Here is a 17,797-nt window from a genome sequence, read left to right as displayed (position 1 = left end):
AGGTTAACAGGCTGGGAGAAACAAGGGGGTGTGACCACTTGACCTTATCTGGGATGACCAGCTTTCAGATGGGGTAACTACTAAGAAGTCACTAATGCTCATCTCTTCACTGTGAATGAGGTTGAGATTTCCTGCCTTATCTCATTGGTTGCTCCCCAAACAGCAAATCAAGGGTGAATTGTGAGCTTGATTAGACTTCTTCCTTTCGGGTGGGCACATTGATAAACAGACCCTGGCCAGACACTCTGAGAACTGGGTGTCCCATTTTATTCCTGATTGTAGCATCTGGCCTACCTCTCATTGTTTTATTAGCCCTTATAAAACCAGTATCCTTTTATTAGAAGATATTGGGCCTAAAATGCAAAATACCATCAATTAGAGGCAAAACAGCTGGTGACTACAGGTCATGTAATGGGACATGTATGGCCAGGCCATACTACATGTGACGCTTTACCCGAGGCCAAGTCAGAATGGACAGGGTAGGGGGTTCCTGCTGCCTCCAGGCCGCTCTTCCTCTCCACTCCCCCTTCCTCAGAGGCGCTGACTGGGGAGGCTGGCCACTGCTGGGGTCTGCCGTGAATTGTTTCTCTAAAGTACACATACTCTAGTCAGAGAATTTTGAAGCCCACAAGCAAGGTTGCTTAAATGAAGGTCCATTCATTCCACTGAGCACCTATTATGTGCTTGGCTCTGTGTACAGTATGCCCACCTCATCACATTCTGACAAAGACTACTGTTTGTGCATAGACTACGGGAGCATTAAGGTCATGCAAGACACAGCCCATTTGCCCCTGGAATGCAGGTTGACTTGTGCTGAAGGACAGTGCTGGGAACACTGGGAAGGGAGCTAAGGCTCAGCACAGTCATTGATGTCCTGGGGAAGATTCACAGCACTTTGACTTCAGAAGGGGGCTTGGTGAGGGCCTCCACTTGGTGAAGGGGGTTGGATCAGAGTGGGATGCTGAACATTGTCTGGGATGACGGGAAGGGGATTTAAAGATTACAGGGGCAGGTAGGGAGAAACAGTCTTGGAGAAGGATCCTCTAACCTTAGTGAAGGATGGTCTCCTGCTAGGTGAAATGCCTGGGCTGCTCCTGCAGAGATGAGAAGCTTGGAAAAGACTCCCAGTGTGAGGGAGATGAGATGGAAGGGGTGTGGTGCTGATGCTAGACTCATGATTTTAATTTGTTCTGCACAGCTCTTGCCTGCTTGGAGTGGGGTCCTCTTTCTCACAGGGTAGAGGGTGGAGAGGTCATTCAGGAACCTTCTCCTTGCCATCTCTTGGTAGGAGTGTTAGTGATGGCACCAGCAATGACCATGGTCATGGGGAGAGCAACAGCTAACATTAATTGAGTTGTCACTGTGTGCCAGATCCTATTCTAAGCCCTCTATCCATTTTACCCTCAGGATAGCCCTATGAGGCAGGCTCACAGGTGCCTAGAGGATCTTCTGTGCTGACTACAAGCCTGTAAGTGAAGAAGCAAAACAGGCTCTGGATCTTGGAGGTCCTTGAATTCTCCTGGGGCTCAACTTGAGGCTGCTCATGGCTCAGGCCTGAGAGGGGAGAAGCATAGTGGGCAGGCATCTCCTCTCTGATCACCTCCTTAGGTTCTGGTTCCCCGAGGATGATTTGCTGCCATCCTGCTCAGGAGTGTGTGAAAAACACAGAATGACAGGTGCCACTCCAGGCCCACTAAATTCAAATCTCTAGGGACAGGGCTTGGGATTCTGCATTGTCACCAGGGCCATGTGTAGGCAAGTTAAAGTTGCAGACCTCCACTGTGGGGAGTAATTGCCACCTTGCACAGTTTCTTCTTGGTTCTACAGGTAAGGATGGAGTTTTGGGAAGACTCACATGTATAGAATCTCATTTCGGATTCCGGGCAGGAAGTGAATTATTTATATTCAAATGTATCCTGACACGCAGAGAAACACACACGGAGGCTTTTGATTATGTGAATAGGTCTGTTAGATTGTGCCTCCAAAAAAATCCCAGAGAGAGATTTAAAACCTCATGACATTCCCCAGCAGACCATGTGTAAATCCACATGACGGCAGAGTTACTTTTAAAAACAAAAAAAGCAAAGTTGCACAACAATGTGAATATACTTACCAATATTTATCTGAACACTTAAGAATTGTAAGAGGTTAAATTTTGTGTTTTCTAAATTACAAAAAAAGTGAAAAAGGCCACCTCCAGGAGCATGGGGTATCCCAACCTTTGCATTAAAAGCAAAGCTTTTGTAGTACCACATTCTTGCCAGGCTCAGAGAAGTCTTGCCCAGTGCAGATTCCTGATGAAATACCGCCTTGTCAGGGCTTCCAAGCTTTGATGGGGAGGGAGCAGAAACCTTCCCAGAGGTGTGTCTAGAACAATACAAATATGAATACAGACAACTCATACAGAAAGTAGGCTGGAGGCAGATCAGTGCCCAGGGAGCAAAGGCACCAGACGGACCTTAGGAATTGAGAGTTGGTGCAACCTGATGTGTTTTTCAGGATCTCAGTCACAGCAAAACAGCAAATGAGGTGTTTCTCTTATGGGCACAAGGTGTAGGATAAATAAACAAGGAGAGGAGATGCGGTAAAGAGGGGAGAGAGAATTATTCAATCCACTTCCTAGAGCAGTCCTGGGACTATAAGTCTCCGGACCACCATCCTCCAAGTAAATCCCAGCCCTTAGGAAAGTAAGGGAAAAGAGACCCTCAGTTAGACATGAGCTCCCCTTTGGAGATTGGGGGCTGGAAATGGGTGTAAGCAAATGTCTGATATTGGCCGTCTAGCATTAGAATATCCCCTGCACCTTGAATAGCCCCATGCAGTCCCTCCCTTGGAAGATGGTGACTCTAATGTGCCAGGAGACCCACGTGAAAGCAGCAGTCCCAGATGTTGTAGGGTATGTGATGTTTCTGCCCTAGTTCTTATAGGTCCAGAGATCACAGTACAGCATCATTCAGATGGAGTCAGCCTCTCTGGTAGCATTTCCTGAAGGCTGTCAAACGACATCCTTTTCACCCCCATCTTCACACTCTCCAGCCCAGCCAAAGTGAAATGTTTGGGGCAGGCAGTCAGGAAGGGCAGGCAGTCAGGAAGGGCAGGCTGAGACTCTTGGGCATGGGCAGGAACTGCTGCCCACAGATGGAATTTCTTCTTCATAAGGGACACAACACATCAGGTCTGTTCTTAAGGCCTTTCAACTGATTGAGCCAGGCCCACCCAGATTATCTAGGATAGCTTCCCTTGTTTAAAGTCAACTGACCATGGACCTCAATCCCATCTACAAGATGCCTTCACAATACCCAGAAGTGTTTTCTTGAATAACTGAGTGCTGCGGCCTAGCTAAATTGACACATAAGGTTTTCCCTGGTGACTACCATAATTTCCCTGATGACTAATGATGGAGATCTGCTCTTCGTGTACTTATGGCCAGTCACAGATCCACTTTTAAAATCTTGCCCATTAAAAAAAAATGGGTTGTTTGCCTTTTTACTACTGAGTTGTAAGAGTTATTTTATATCCTAGAAACCAGTCCTTTATCAAATAATAGGTATTGCAAATATTTTCTCCCCGTCTGTGGTTTGCTTATTTGTTTCCTTGTTTGTATATTTTTTTGAGTAGAAGTTTCGAATTTTAATGGAGACAAACATCAATTTTTTCATTTATGTTTAGTGATTTTTGTAACATGACAAACATTAGCCTACCTCCATGGTCACAAATATTTCTTCGTAAGCTTTTTTTTTTTTTTTGAGACGGAGAGTCTCGCTCTGTCGCCCAGGCTGGAGTGCAGTGGCGCAATCTTGGCTCACTGCAAGCTCCGCCTCCTGGGTTCACGCCATTCTCCTGCCTCAGCCTCTCTGAGTAGCTGGGACTACAGGCGCCCGCCACCACGCCTGGCTAATTTTTTTGTTTTTTTAGTAGAGACGGGGTTTCACCGTGGTCTGGATCTCCTGACCTCGTGATCCGCCTGCCTCAGCCTCCCAAAGTGCTGGGATTACAAGCGTGAGCCACCATGCCCGGCCTTCTTGTCTGGTTTTGTTGGCTACAACCCACCCACCTTTTATAAGAACAGTTTTTCATCTATGTGGAACTGCTCTGAGTTGGCAATAGACTGTGTCATTGAGCTGTAGACTCCTAGAGTTGGAAAGGAGCTTAGAAGTATGTAGATGACTCTCACTTGATGCATGGAATCTTTTTTACATCACCTAATTGGGGATCCAGTCTCTTTCTGAATACCTGTTCCCTTTCTTCTGAAGAACATCTTTCTGTTTCAAGGATTCACCTTGTACCCATTCCACATAGTTTACATCTGGTTTTCAATCACTCCATCCCTATAGCAATCACCCACTGCCCCTGGCTTGTGATCCAGGCCTATTATATAGGATGGCCATAAAATCTAGATACATAGGTATTATTATTATCATCATTATTATTATGTGTCTGTGAGTGTGTTTAACAGATTGAACCCCTTTTATTACTTCTGGTATATGCTAAAAGTACAGATTTATTCAGCAAAAAAATCAAAGGCACAAGTCATCTGAGGTAATGAATGCATCCAGATGCATGTTCAGGGATTTATGAAAATGCATTAATGTACTATTGCCATTATTCTATAAAGCCAATTATCTTTAAAGGAGATTTAAATAGTAGTAAAAGAAAGTCTTTCATATATATACCATCAGTTGCCATTTCTGGTACTCTTCATTGTCTGTGTCATTCCGGAGCTGATTCCAATTGGCTTTTCTCTCTTTTTTTTTTTTTTTTTTTTTGAGAGGGACTCTTGCTCTAGAGTAACCTCCCGGGTTCAAGTGATTCTTCTGCCTCAGCCTCCTCTCCCAAGTAGCTGGGATTACAGGTGCAAGCCACCACGCCCTGCTAATTTTTGTATTTTTAGTAGAGACAGTGTTTCACCATGTTGGCCAGGCTGGTGTCGAACTCCTGAGCTCAGGTGATCCACCCACCCCGGCCTCCCAAAGTGCTGGGATAACAGGCGTGAGCCACCACGTCCAGCCAGCTTTTCTCTTTATTATGGGTTATTTTCCTGCTGTTTTTCATGCCTGTCTTTAGGCCAGTCTTTGATTGGATGTCAGACATTGTAAATTTTACCTTGTTGGATGGTGGATATTTTTGTATCCCTATAAATATCCTTGATCTTTGTTCTGGGACACAGGTATTTGGAAACAGGTTTGATCCTTCCCAGGCTTGCTTTTCAGCTTTGTTAGGTTGGGACCATGGAAGCATTTAGTCAAATGCCAGTTTTGCTCCACTATTGAGACAAACTCCTGAATACTTTATCCGATGCCCCATGAATAATATTTTCCACTTTGGCTAAAGGAAACAGGAAATATTCCCAGCCCTGTGTAAACCGTAGAAATTGTTCCTTGTAATCATTTTGAGTGGTCCTTTCTCTGGTCTTCAGTAATTTCCTCACAGCCATGCACTTATTAGCTGAAGACTCAAGAGGGCCACTCTGCAGATCTCCAGCGAGCTTTCTCTCTGCAGCTCTCTGCTCACCAGCCCTGACCCTGGTAAACTCCAGCTGCCTTGGTCTCCTCAGAATTCCATTTCCATCTCCTCAGCTCACAGAGGCTGCCGGGCTGTGTTTGGGTTCCCCTTCCCTATGCTGCAGCCTGGAAATGTCTCCAGGAAGCGACTGGGAAACGCACAGGGCTCATCACATTTGTCTCTCAGAGAGCACTGTCCTTATCACCTGACACCCAGTGTTTTGGAAACCGTTGTTACATACATTTTAGCAGGTGTGTTAGTTGTTTTGGTGGGGGTGTAAATCTAGTTGCTGCCATTCTGTATTGGTTGGAGGTGGAAGTTCGCCATTGTAATTGCAACTTCCTCCATTACACTGAAGTAGGCACTATCACTGAACACATCAAGTGATGGCCTCGTGCACTGCAATGCAACACCAATGCAACTAGTATTGTATATATTTGCCCTGTATATATATTTGCCCTGTATATATTTGTCTCTGCTCATACCCCACCACCAGACACCAGTGATTGTTCCAATAAGGAAGTGGAGACAAAGAGAGCGAGATGGGTACAGAGGGAAGACAACCACCTTCCAAGTGTCTGCTGGCATCTCTCTGGAGCCTGGCAGGCTGTCAGCACTCAATTGCTTGTTGAATAATTGAATGAATGTACGCAGGCTCACATGCATGCACGCATGAATAAATGAACCAATGCCTGTGACTGTGTGGTTTCTAAACTGCTCCACTAGTTCTCCAGACCAGACACCTTGCTTCCTTCAGACCCTCATACCCTTCCTTCCTTCCTTCCTTCCTTCCTTCCTTCCTTCCTTCCTTCCTTCCTCCCTAACTCTCATTAGCGGAGACTGCTCCAGAGCCTTCCTGCTGGGAGGAAACGTCTGAGTTCTGGGAGGTATGCAGCCTCCCACAAGCACTGTTTCTTGCCTTGTTTCTAACAATCCCCTCACTCTTCAGTTCCTTCCTCACTGCATTATTGTTTTTAGCCTGATGCTGAAGGAATGTCCCTTATATATTTTTTTTCATATTTTTAGAAGTGGATTAGTCCTTTAATTTCTTCACCATAACCCTGGCTACTCCTAGCTTTCAGGAATGTGAATGCCACTTTTAATTAGATTGTAAATTTTTAGAGTATCAGAACTCAGCCCTATCTGTTCTATTTGCAAAAAGCATCCAATGTTTTTCCCAATGATGACCTGTGCTCTATTTTCATCTAGCCTCAGGGATCTTACTGACTAGAAAAAGGAAATTTGATGGAGTGATTTCATTTTTGAAGTTAGTAAACACAACTGAATACTTTCATATGTCATTGCTAAAATGTGTTCAGAGAAAAATGGTAACAAATAATCCAACAATCCAATGGTTTTGAAATGTTTCCAATGTAAGAGTTTTTATTCTGGTTTCGTGCTCAATTAGAGTTACCTACAACAGACTACAGACAAAAATAATTAGGAAAGGCTCAATGAAAATGTCAGGAAACAATACAGTAGGGGATGTTCAGTCTTGCAGATCTCAGACAAGTTACCGAGTCTGAATTTCAGTCCTAATATTGGGTGGCAAAATCTCTAATTTAGATGTGATAATTAATTTAAAACAAGATTGCAGGCTTGTATCCTGACTATGCTGACTTCTAAACAATTTGAAAGTCCTGTGACAGTCATATTTCAGGTTAAAACTTCTGGGGGTGGGGCGTCTACCAGAAGATGGAATACAATTTTGTGAGTGCAGGGGGAAAACAGGATAAAGAACAGTCAGAAAAAGCCAGAACCAATGTCAAGCGGGTAGAGGAGGCAGCAGGGATAGAGGGGAGAGAAGTCTTTGCTACAGACAAGGCAGGCACGGGCGGCGTGGAGGGTGGCCTTACCTCCACAGAGGGGCCAGTTCCAGTGTCAAGGCTGAGGTCTGAGCAGCCTGGAAGGACGCTGGTCTCTTAAACATAGCTGCCACCAGACGGCCTTAAGGTGTCTCAGGGACGCTCCTCAGCCCTTTGCTGCTGTGGGTGGCTTGGAGAGTACAGGGCAGGGCTGCTCGAGGTGGAGGTGTGGCAATGATGGCGTGGCTGCTGAGTCCTAGATGCCCGGCCGCGGGGAAGTGGAGGTGGGCTGTCTGGGGAAGCGGAGGTGGGCTGTCTGGGGAAGCGGAGTTCAGCATTACTTAAGGATGTTAGGGTCTTTGCTGCACTGGAGCCTAAACAGGCCCAGAATCTGAAGGATGATGTTAGGTGTACTATTCTTGAAAGGGATTTCAGGGTGTTCCTGAGATAAGCGATGTTGTGTTCCCCCCCATCACCCAAACCTTGGGTTCGGGGTGTGTCCCCTGGTAGGACCCATGGGAGCTTGTGCCGTGGGAGGAGCCGTCCGAGTCCGAGGGCGCCGCCTGCTGGAGTGGCTGCTTGGCGGGCCTCTTTTTCCTCCTGGGCTTCTCTCGTCTTGGCTCTCCGGAATCCTGCGTGTCCGCTTTCAGTGGCCAGAAGAGGAAAGCAGAGTTCCTCGCCTCCACACGCTCTCTAGAGACAGAGAGAGATCAGGGTTACCCTGCCTTGATGGCTGTGGCGTCTACAGAGATGTCCAAGCCATCCCCACGGCTGCTTCTCAGCTCCTTGCCCACGTCCCTCTTCCCATGGAAAGGAGTCTGGAGCACTGTGCACCCAATGCTTTAGGCTGGGCTTAGGTCCACTCAGTTCATTTCCACGAGCCTTTGGTGTCTGGGAGCCTCCCACGGCATGGAGAACTTGAGTATACGGACCCGTCCTGACCAAGCCAGTGAAGGAACAACTCCCAGCCCGGAAGCCCCTGGAAACGCCTCAACATAGACCTGTGTCCGCCCCAGGGAGATGAGCTTGGCCGCATCACAGCCCAGTTCATCCCTGAACTGGAGCTTGTACATCAGAGACATTCTTTCACACCCTGAGTTTCTGTAATGACTCCAAGGTATACTATCGGAAACATTTTTCCAAATGTCCAAAATGGTATGATTTGTAATGACATTGAACTTACGAATAACTATGAAGTCACAGAGCTAGATTACTATTTAGAAAATGCGCTGACAAAGCTTATTTACCCAGAAGTGCTGTCCTTCAAAGAAGGCACCTTGGGAACACCACAACCTCATTCCAGCCATGCCTCCATGGCTCACCGTTTTGGGAGCTCACCTTTTTTCAGGGCCTTCAGGGTAAGTTAAGGACACCCACTGCCTAGTGTTAAACCTTATTTTGTTCCCATAATCAGTATCAGCTATTTTGATCACCCTGCCTTCAATCCGAATAATTTTTTGTTTTTACTCCGCATAACTTCTGACTATTACTGCTTCGGATCCTTCTGGAAATTGTCAGGGAAAAACAAAACAATAAAGTGGAAAGAGAGTTTTTGCTATTTTCAAATAGAAAATGCCACCATTCAAATCCCTTGTGAAAGAATCAAGATTCACTACACATGATAATTTTCAAAGATTGGCTCAAAGACTCAGGAGAGATTCCCAAGAGAGATTAAAAAATTGGCCTGGGCGACAGCAGTGACATTGGGAAAAGCCTTTCTGGGAGGCCACAGACAAAATCATCTTTAAATCTGAGGCTAGCACTTGTGTGGATGTATAGGCTCTGTGATAGCAGGTTCTGAGAGACTTCTAGGAACATGCTTCAAGGGTGCATTTACCGCCCCTGCTCTGTGAAGTCTAAAATCTTATCCATCAGGTTACCCTCAACTATCCCTCAAATTGCTACCTCTCTCCCGAGCAGAATAAGTTGATACATTCTGTTTCTTTTTCATGGTTTTTCTCTATTTGCCATGAGTTAGGATCCATGATTACAGTCCAGTCCCTAAACTATAATCTCTCAGAAAGAGGAGCGACAAGAAGCGGATGTGAGAAGTAGAGAGATTTTCAGGCATTAAAAGCATGGAAAGAACAAGGTAGGGAGAAGCCTACCCACCCGCCTGGAGGACTCTGGCGCTGTGCTGGTTCCACTTCTGGAAAGAAAGTGCTGAGTGCCCACTCCATGCCCTCCTGGGGTCAGAACCCACCCCCTTTGCTGAATAAAGCATTGGCAGCTTGTCAGTAATCCTGCTGGATTCCTGAGGTCTCGTTTGTATTTTGCCCTAAGTGTCTCTCTCTCAGCAAGGCTGCCTTAGAACATAAAGAACAAGAGGACCCACGGAGTAGGCACCAGCAGATGTTTGATGAAGATCCAGTGGGGGGCCCTGGACTTTCAACAACTGAAGGGGTGGAGAATGAATAAATGGATAAGCAAAGGCTGTTGCTATCTGAATTGCTACTGCTGGTCCTGAAGGCTGGTGAATCTCTGTGTCTCCTTGTGTCCCCTTGTCCCATGTCCTACGGCACCACCACGTGCTTCCTGAATGTAAGCAATGGCACGTGTCCTTCTAAATTACATAGGACACTCACAGATAGGGTTTGTTGCTGAACTGCACGTTTTTCAGGGCTTTGCTCCAGCATAAGAAATGGAGCTCCTAATCCAACCAGAGGGGATGAAGGGAGCTAATGACATACAGAGGCTTAATGATTTCAAATGCACAGACACCTCTTAGGAAAAAATCATCAGGAGTGACCAGGCGAGATTAAATGGAGTGATTCATCTAATGTAATGTCAGAGGCAGTGCTGAATCTTGAAGTTTCAATCAATGACTTAATTTCACTGATGTCAGGAGACAATGTGAGTCCACAACACTACACGGGGTCAAGGGAGGAGTGTTAAACACTGCAGACGGTATCATTTCCACTGGGACATACTCCCAAATCCAATGGCTTCATGGAAAAGTTACTCAACTGCTCAAAAGACAGATAACGAGAGGCTAATATTTTGTGTAACAGGAATTGTGGGGAACAGGGGTTGACCAGAGATCCAGACAAACCCCACCTGGCCCTGGGAGGGTCTCTCCTCCTGCCAACTCATACACAGCCACGTCCCCAAGACCACACAATGACCTTCAAGCAGCAAGAGAAGAACATGCCTTGCCTCCAGGGCCCCAGAACCCAACAGCTTCCTTCAGATACCTCACGGTTTCTCTGGAGCACAGAGGAAATGCTGAGTCCTATTTTGCTTTCCTGATTATCACATTTGGAATGTTATTATTTTTTAAAAAATAAATCATACTCCTTCTAAAGAGACTTCTTTTTTTTTTTTTTTTTTTTTGTGACAGAGACTCGCTCTGTCGCCCAGGCTGGAGTGCAGTGGTGTGATCTCGGCTCACAGCAAGCTCTACTTCCTGGGTTCAAGTAATTCTTCTCTCAGCCTCCCGAGTAGCTGCGATTAAGGGTGCCCACCACCATGTCCATCTAATTTTTGTATTTTTAGTAGAGGCGAGGTTTCACCATATTGGCCAGCCTGGTCTCGAACTCCCGACCTCAAATGATCTGCCCACCTCGGCCTCCCAAAGTGCTGGGGTTATAAGCGTGAGCCACCGCCCCCGGACAAGAGTCTTCTTAAGGAGGAGTCTTGAAGGTAAAAACAAGCTGTGCTTTGTTAAGGGTAAGGGAAGGAAGGATTCCAGCTCATCTGGGAGAGAGTTCTAGCTAGTTAAGTGGCACCAGGTGTGTGCATTCCGTTCAGGCGGCCTGAAACCCCAGCCTGTGGGTGGTTGAGTAATGCCTGCTAGAGGCACCTCTCTCCACTGGAGAACACCAGCAGCTGGAGCATCAGACCCACCAGGTGCCTCCCCCTGCCCTGACCAGAGGCCACAGTCCTCTGATGGGAATGGGACGCCAGGGGAGGCAGCCAGGGAAGGACTTGGTTTGTGAGTCCCCTGCCCTGGCAAGGAGAGAGGATGCCAAATGGAGGAAAATCCCCCTGTTCTGCCTGCTTCTTGTAGTTATTGAGAAGGACCACATGGGAGAAACTACACGTGTGTTCTCGAATGGAGGAAGTTATAGACAGGATAAGGACTATTCTTCCTCAGAAAAGACATCACTGATGCCACGGAATGTAGCAGAAAGCTTAGGGATGCTCCTGAAGGGAAGGGAAGGGAAAAGCAGTCATTTCCCTCCATCGGACACACTGTCTTGAAAGACATGCCTCTCAGCTGTGTGTCAGAGAATGCCGTCGTCATTCTGCAAAGGAAAGAAAATCTGCACCCACCTCGCTGGTTTCACATTGCAAATATGGCAATACCAGCATCCCTTCCTTGAGGAATGAGTAGTCTGGAATTTAGCAATATTGATAACATATTTTATAAGCCAACCTTGTTTTTTTAAAAAAAGTCTTTAAGAATCATTTAGGTGTCAAATTTTAAGTTGAAAATGAAAATGTGCATCAGCTTTCGCTGTGTTCAATTAGTTTTGAGCCCTTCAGCCTCCAAATGCCTTTCTTCCTGCCTTTCACTGTGCACCATCCTCCCTCAGAAGCCAGAAGACAGACCTGGAGGAAGGGCCCCCAGAAGGAAGGAAAGGAGGATGCGGGGAAGATGGAGGCTGTTTGGGCCCAGGTATCCCTTGCTTTACCCTGCAAGCAGATAGTTATAGTAAATTCAATATTTAAAAATTAAATTTAGTCATATAATGTTCTGTTGGAGATGTAACCTACAGTACATGTCTTTAACAGCCTGGGAAGAAAGCATCAGGATTTTTTTAGATGGCCTTATTTGGAATGTAAAAAGTAAAGTAGAGGTTCCTCTTCAAAGACTTGCCTCCCCGTGTAATTAAGAATAAATAGTAACTTCTCTTAGAAGCAAAATGTATTCAAAGACCTGTGCTAACATTCTTAAACATCTGCTAGCCGTAATAAAGAAATCAATGTACTTTGTGTTCTTAGCTCCCACACTTTAGCCTAAATATCTGCCCTGGCATGCTTATACTGGTCCAAGCAAGCATTAAGTCATAGCCTGTTCCTCTTCCTTATTTGAAGGTGTTTTTACCTTTCTCAGCATTCCACAAGTTACTTCCTTCTCCCTTTGTTCTCCTCTGCCTTTGCCTCTTTTAAAAAGTTCTAAGTTGCTAGCCAATCAGGACAAATACAGAATGTGAGGTCCCGTTCCAGCCAGTGGAAACTGGACACAGCAGTAGGGTGGACGCGTCAGGTTATAAATGACCCTGTCTCCTTTGTTCAGTGTACTCTCATGGCAAAACTGCTGGCGAGTGTACCCTTTCTGCAGAAAGTAAAAATGGCCTTGCTGAGGAAATTAAATTTATGTTCAAGTGCTATTTCTTTACAGCACCGGGGAACAAGCATTTCTAACAGGAATAATGGCATGAATGCTCCCTAAGGAACACATTTATAAAGTAAATGAGAAAGAGCTCCTGAGGAAAGGACCTACCAGAAGGAAATCCCAGCTCAGACACAAAATCAGACCTATGCTTTTATTTTTGTACTCGGTTCTGCCAGCCCTTATTATAGAAACAGAGACAGGTTAAACTCTGAACTTGGTAGGTTGAATGTGACCTCTGCTTATGAGAATTAAACTCAGTCTCTTGCTCCCACAGAGGCAGCCAACACAAAAAAGAATAGAAATTACAATGGCGGACTCGGGAGTCAATGCAGATTTCCACCATGTGAAGCCCAGAAGCAAGAGTAGATAATTCACAGTGAAGAGCTTTAAATAAGGTCTGGGGAAGATGGAAAACAAAGGCTTTTCTCAATATACAAGGATTTGCATTTTCATTCTAAAATAATGATTGATAACACTGAGTTTGGTGAAAATGGGTAATACTTAGATACATCTGCTCATATTCCTTTATAATGAGCTGTACTTTGGACATCATAGGAACCAGAAGCAAGACCCACAGGGACCATTGTTGGGGTAGAAGTTTGAGATGAACGGAAAATGTCCTGCTATTTTAAATGAAGTATCAACCCATCTAGACAAAGAATGGAAAATTACAGCATACGTTTTTGATAATCATAGCTCAGGAAAGGTCCTCTGTGGAGCTGCACACCCCTTGAGGAGCATTGCTGGGCATCTGCTAGCATGTGTCTGTATATATTTATTTGTTCTTCAAATAGTCATTGGGGGCATTCTGTGAGCTGGACCCTGGCAACTGGGATTCAGAGGCAGATAGAACCTGTCCCCTACCTTCAAGGACTCGGGCCTACAGTGTCCAATGCAAAGGAAATTTTCTTTAACAGAAACCTCTACTGGTTGCCGTGGGGCCACCTCACTACTTGGGGGGGCTAGGGTGCTGGGACATCACATGGTGGTGTTGATGTTTGAGCTCAGTCTTGAGTTCCCCAGGTGGCTGAGGGCAAGGAATAGCTGTCCAGGGAGAATACTTAATCTGCTGAAGGCACAGAGACCTGAGAAAGCATGGTGTGGACATGTAGCTTAGTGTGGTTAGCATGCAGAAGGCATTGGTGGGTTAGCTGGGAGTGGCTAGGGACAAGTGAGGCAAGGTAGGCAGGTCTGGGCCAGACCAACAAGAAGCTAAGCTGTGATAAGAAGGGGTGATGGGGATGGGGCTCTGAAGGATTTTTTAAGTGGGGAAGGGACACAGGTAGATTTGCATGTGAGGAAGCTGATTCTGCTCAGCCCTTATGGTGAGTGACTGGGACTGTGGCAGGAGGAGGCTGGAGGACATGAGAGCTCCTGGCCAGTTAGGATGCCTGTAACCTGGAGACCAAGGGGATGTGGTAGGTGAAGGACAAGCAGCAGCCAAAGATGACTGCCAGATTTCTGGCTGGACAGCTCTGTGACTTGTGGGTAAAAGGGTGAACTGAGATGGGGAAGCCCGAGATGAGAGCAGGTTTGTGGGGAACTGTGATTTCAGTTTTAGATGTGCTGAATTTTTGAGATTCTGTACACTCAGGTGGAAATATCCAGGGGGTGGTTGGAAATAATGCTATTCCCACAATGTGCCGAACACCTGCCAGACAATGACCATCCCCAATCTTCACATCACCGTAATCCTGCAGATGAGCTCAGGGTTGATGAGCAACCACAAAATTAATGAGGGCAGGGCTCGGATATAAACCCAATCTTTGTTACAATGCTCTTCCCCCTATAGTTACCCATCATGGCTGCACCTTGCAACCAGTGGGGGGCTTTCAGAAAAACCTACCTTCAGGCCGACTCTCAGAGTCTGACTGTGACACACAAGCACCGGAGAGCAGCCTGGGTTGGAGAAGGAGACATGGAGTCCTTAGTGCAAAGGGAGTCATGGAGGCAGTGGGTGGCAGTGAAGTCAGGCAGGGAGAAAACCCAGAGAGGTAGAGGGGCAACAAGCCTCAAGAGGAGGGTTTAGGGCAGAAGGGAGTGGCTGGTGGTGTCCAAAGAGACTGCTGGAGCAGGTTCAGTCAATGAGGGCGGAGCTCACTGGTTCAGGCTCGTGAGAGGTCCCATGTGGCCTCTGTGGAAGCAGTTTCTTGGAGGGGTAGGGGTGGACACCTATACCCAAGGCTCAGGAGTGAACAGGGGACAGGAGAGTGGGGACGTTGAGTCTATCTGATGACGCATGGAGACCAGCAGTGAAGGGCAGGGAGCATGCTGGATCACACTGCGGAACCAAGGGAGCGGTATTTATTTAGGAGTGTGTGTGTTTGCGGGTGCTGTGTGTGTGTGAACAGGAGGCCAACCTGTGTACTTGCTGAGGTGAAGGGCTCAGTGAAGAGGAGCTAAAGAGAGAGGTGAGAAGAATCCAGGGATCACTGATGGATCCAGGACCCAAGGCAGCAGAGGATGGGCCTCTGGAGCCCAGTGGACAGATCGGCCTGGGGTAAAAGGACACTGATTCTTTGACATCAGGGGCAAAGGCAGAGACTTCCATAAGCCCAGAGGTGGGAGATCAGAAGTGGAGGGAGAGGATGTCTGATGGTTCTTTGATGAAGTAGAAGGTAAGGCCATCGGGAGAATGAAGGCTATCGGGAGAATGAAGATTAGCACCCAAAGACAGCCTGCAAGCTCTAAGAGAAGACATTTCCCCAGTCCTTTTCCCCAACACTTGCTCAACATCCACCTTCATCTCTTTTTGTATGGCCTTGACTCCAAGGTCATAGCTCCATGAGCCCAATTTTGATGCCCCTCGTTGGCCCCATGGACTTGGGTTCATGTTTGCTCTGCAGGCCTCCCCCTTTCCTTTTGCCTTGGCTTTAGTCTACCTTACAGCTCTTAGCAATCCTACTACCTCAGCTGAAAATGTGTTCACTCCACTGCAGCCCCTGGAAGCCACCGCGCCCCCAACACCCTGACCTGGCTACAGGCAAGCCAGGCCCAGCCCCTCGCTCCTACCTCCCAACAAGAGGAGAGGTAAGTAGGTGACTGGACCCAAATGCAACTTAATTAGAAGGCCTTCAATCTTTACAAATAAAAGGGGAACAATTCCTTCATATTCATGACATTCATGAATGCTTTTCTGAAGGGTCAAATAATGTTGAATTTGAGATTAGAACCAGATGGATGAATAAATAGCAGGTGAAAGGTGTGACGTTGAAGGGATAATAAACACAGAGCTACATTTTAAGTAGGACATTCTCCATCTCTGCTTTTCTTCCCTAGTACTTAGAGGTCATGGATCTCATCTCGAAAACAGATTAAAGGTGCAAGGATATAAATTAATATTCAAGAGATAAAAGTTGAGTACACTTACACTTCTGGATCCTCAGGAATTGGGGGTGACTTTATATGAGAGCAAGAGAGCGCATACTTGTTTTGGCTGATCTTAATAAGTGCACTCCGAGGGCAAAATTCCTGTAATAATACCAACAGAGTTCACTCAACTTAAATCAGAAATGTCCACAATTCAGATACAATTTTATTCTAGTTCAACCCATTATAATAGCTTCTAGTCATTATCCTATTCAGGGTGACACTTAAAAGAGTAGTTTAAATTCAGAGCCTCACTTGATAATTATTTGCTGAATAAAAGTCATCATTGAGTCCTCTCTGTCATTTCTCCATATTCTGGATCAATTGCCAAATGTACCCACGTAAGACACACACACACACACACACACACACACGCACGCGCACACACACCTTCATATAACCACCTTCCTTTCTATCTTTATCTCAGCCTTTGGCCACCACTTTTGCTGACTGCCCCAACTTCAGCCTCTTTGGGTCTCCCCAAGTCCCTATCAGAACTGTCTCCAGTATCCTTCCCCCTCCACCCCGCCGCACCCACCTCCACCCCCCGCCCCCGGCCATGCCACTCTAGCCTCCAGGGCCCCACGTCCTTTAGGTAAATTCAAGGTCCTTTTCTGGGCTCTGCGGCTTCCCCTCAGGGGTTCTGGGCCAACTGCCTCATCTCTCCCCACACCCTAGGGCATGCCTGGGGACGTCTCTTAAAACATCCCTCCCTTTCACAGTTGATATCCCCAGAATTGTCCCACACATCAGGAAGGGGAAGGCTTCCCCATGCTCTGCCCTTCCAGATGCTTCTCTACTCCTATCCAGACAGCTTCAGGAAACTCCATTTTCTCCAAGGGGTTTTTTTCTGGGGTGATGAGCAGACACCTCCTTCTCCGCTTGCCCTGTTGGGTTGGATACTGTGCTCCAGTGGCCGCTGGCTCTGATGGTCTTTCTCCTTTGCGCTTAACCCTAAATTTCATTTCCTATGCCCCTCTCCCTGATGGAACTACCTCATGCCACAGTCAAGGATGCACTGGATATTTTTATTCTGTATTCTAGGCATCTGGGCACAGCAGTTTAGAGGGTAGGCCTTGGAGCCAGATTGTCTGTGTTCGAATGCCTGCTCAACACACCAGGTGTGTGCTTTAACCTCTTGCTTCAATTCCTTTTCTGGAAATCAATATAATAATAGTCTCTACCTCATGGTGTTCTGAGGATCCAAGGGTCCACTCTGTGTAAAGCGCTTGGATTGGAATACATGGTACATAGTAAGGTCCTAAGAAAGAGCCACTGTTACCTGGCTTTTTGCTCACCAATCTAGTTCACTTGTGGGTCTGTTTTCCAGGCATGTTAAGTCGTCCATCAAAACAATGTCATTTTCCATTAGGAATGTCGTTCATTCAAGTAATTTAAAAAACAATTGTGAGACCCTTCTCTTCATCAGGGGCTGTGCTGGGAGGGACAAAGGTGAACAGACGTGGTCTCTGCCTTTAAGGGTTGAGAGGTTGGTGAGGAAGCCAGTTTGGCAAGGGCAGTGTAGTGGACAGGAGGGACCTGAGGGCCTGCAGGAAGTCACAATCAGGCAGAGTCATTAGGGTGACGGGAGTTTGGGGGAAAGGAGATGGGGAGGGCAGTCCAGGAAGAGGCAAAAGCCTGGGACTTGGAAAAGTCCACCGCATTCAGGAAGTAGTGAGTCTTCCACCTGGCTGGAGGTCAAGCTCATGGAGCAGGCTGGGGCCACACTGGGGTACTGGGGGGATACTCCCTGAGGGTGACACGAAGCATGTGTGTGGGC

General features: G+C 46.7%; 1 protein-coding gene across 2 annotated transcripts in view; it reads right to left on the bottom strand.

The window, feature by feature from the left end:
• Positions 1–6,854: 6,854 nt before the first annotated feature.
• VWA3B (von Willebrand factor A domain containing 3B) overlaps positions 6,855–17,797 on the bottom strand; it is a 225,647-nt gene continuing 214,704 nt past the window's right edge. For both annotated transcript variants that reach the window (XM_030827864.1, XM_030827865.1), the window contains 3 exons: positions 16,019–16,119; positions 7,790–8,000; positions 6,855–7,600 (listed from right to left, as the gene is read on the bottom strand). In XM_030827864.1, coding sequence (XP_030683724.1) covers positions 7,451–7,600; positions 7,790–8,000; positions 16,019–16,119 — 462 coding nt within the window. In that variant the 3' untranslated portion in view covers positions 6,855–7,450. The remainder of the gene's footprint in view (positions 7,601–7,789; positions 8,001–16,018; positions 16,120–17,797) is intronic.

The sequence above is a fragment of the Nomascus leucogenys genome, chromosome 14, assembly GCF_006542625.1.
Source record: "Nomascus leucogenys isolate Asia chromosome 14, Asia_NLE_v1, whole genome shotgun sequence".
Taxonomy (NCBI): Eukaryota; Metazoa; Chordata; class Mammalia; order Primates; family Hylobatidae; genus Nomascus; species Nomascus leucogenys.
The sequence above is the reverse complement of the archived record's forward strand: the minus strand, read 5'-3'. Positions and strand labels throughout refer to the sequence as shown.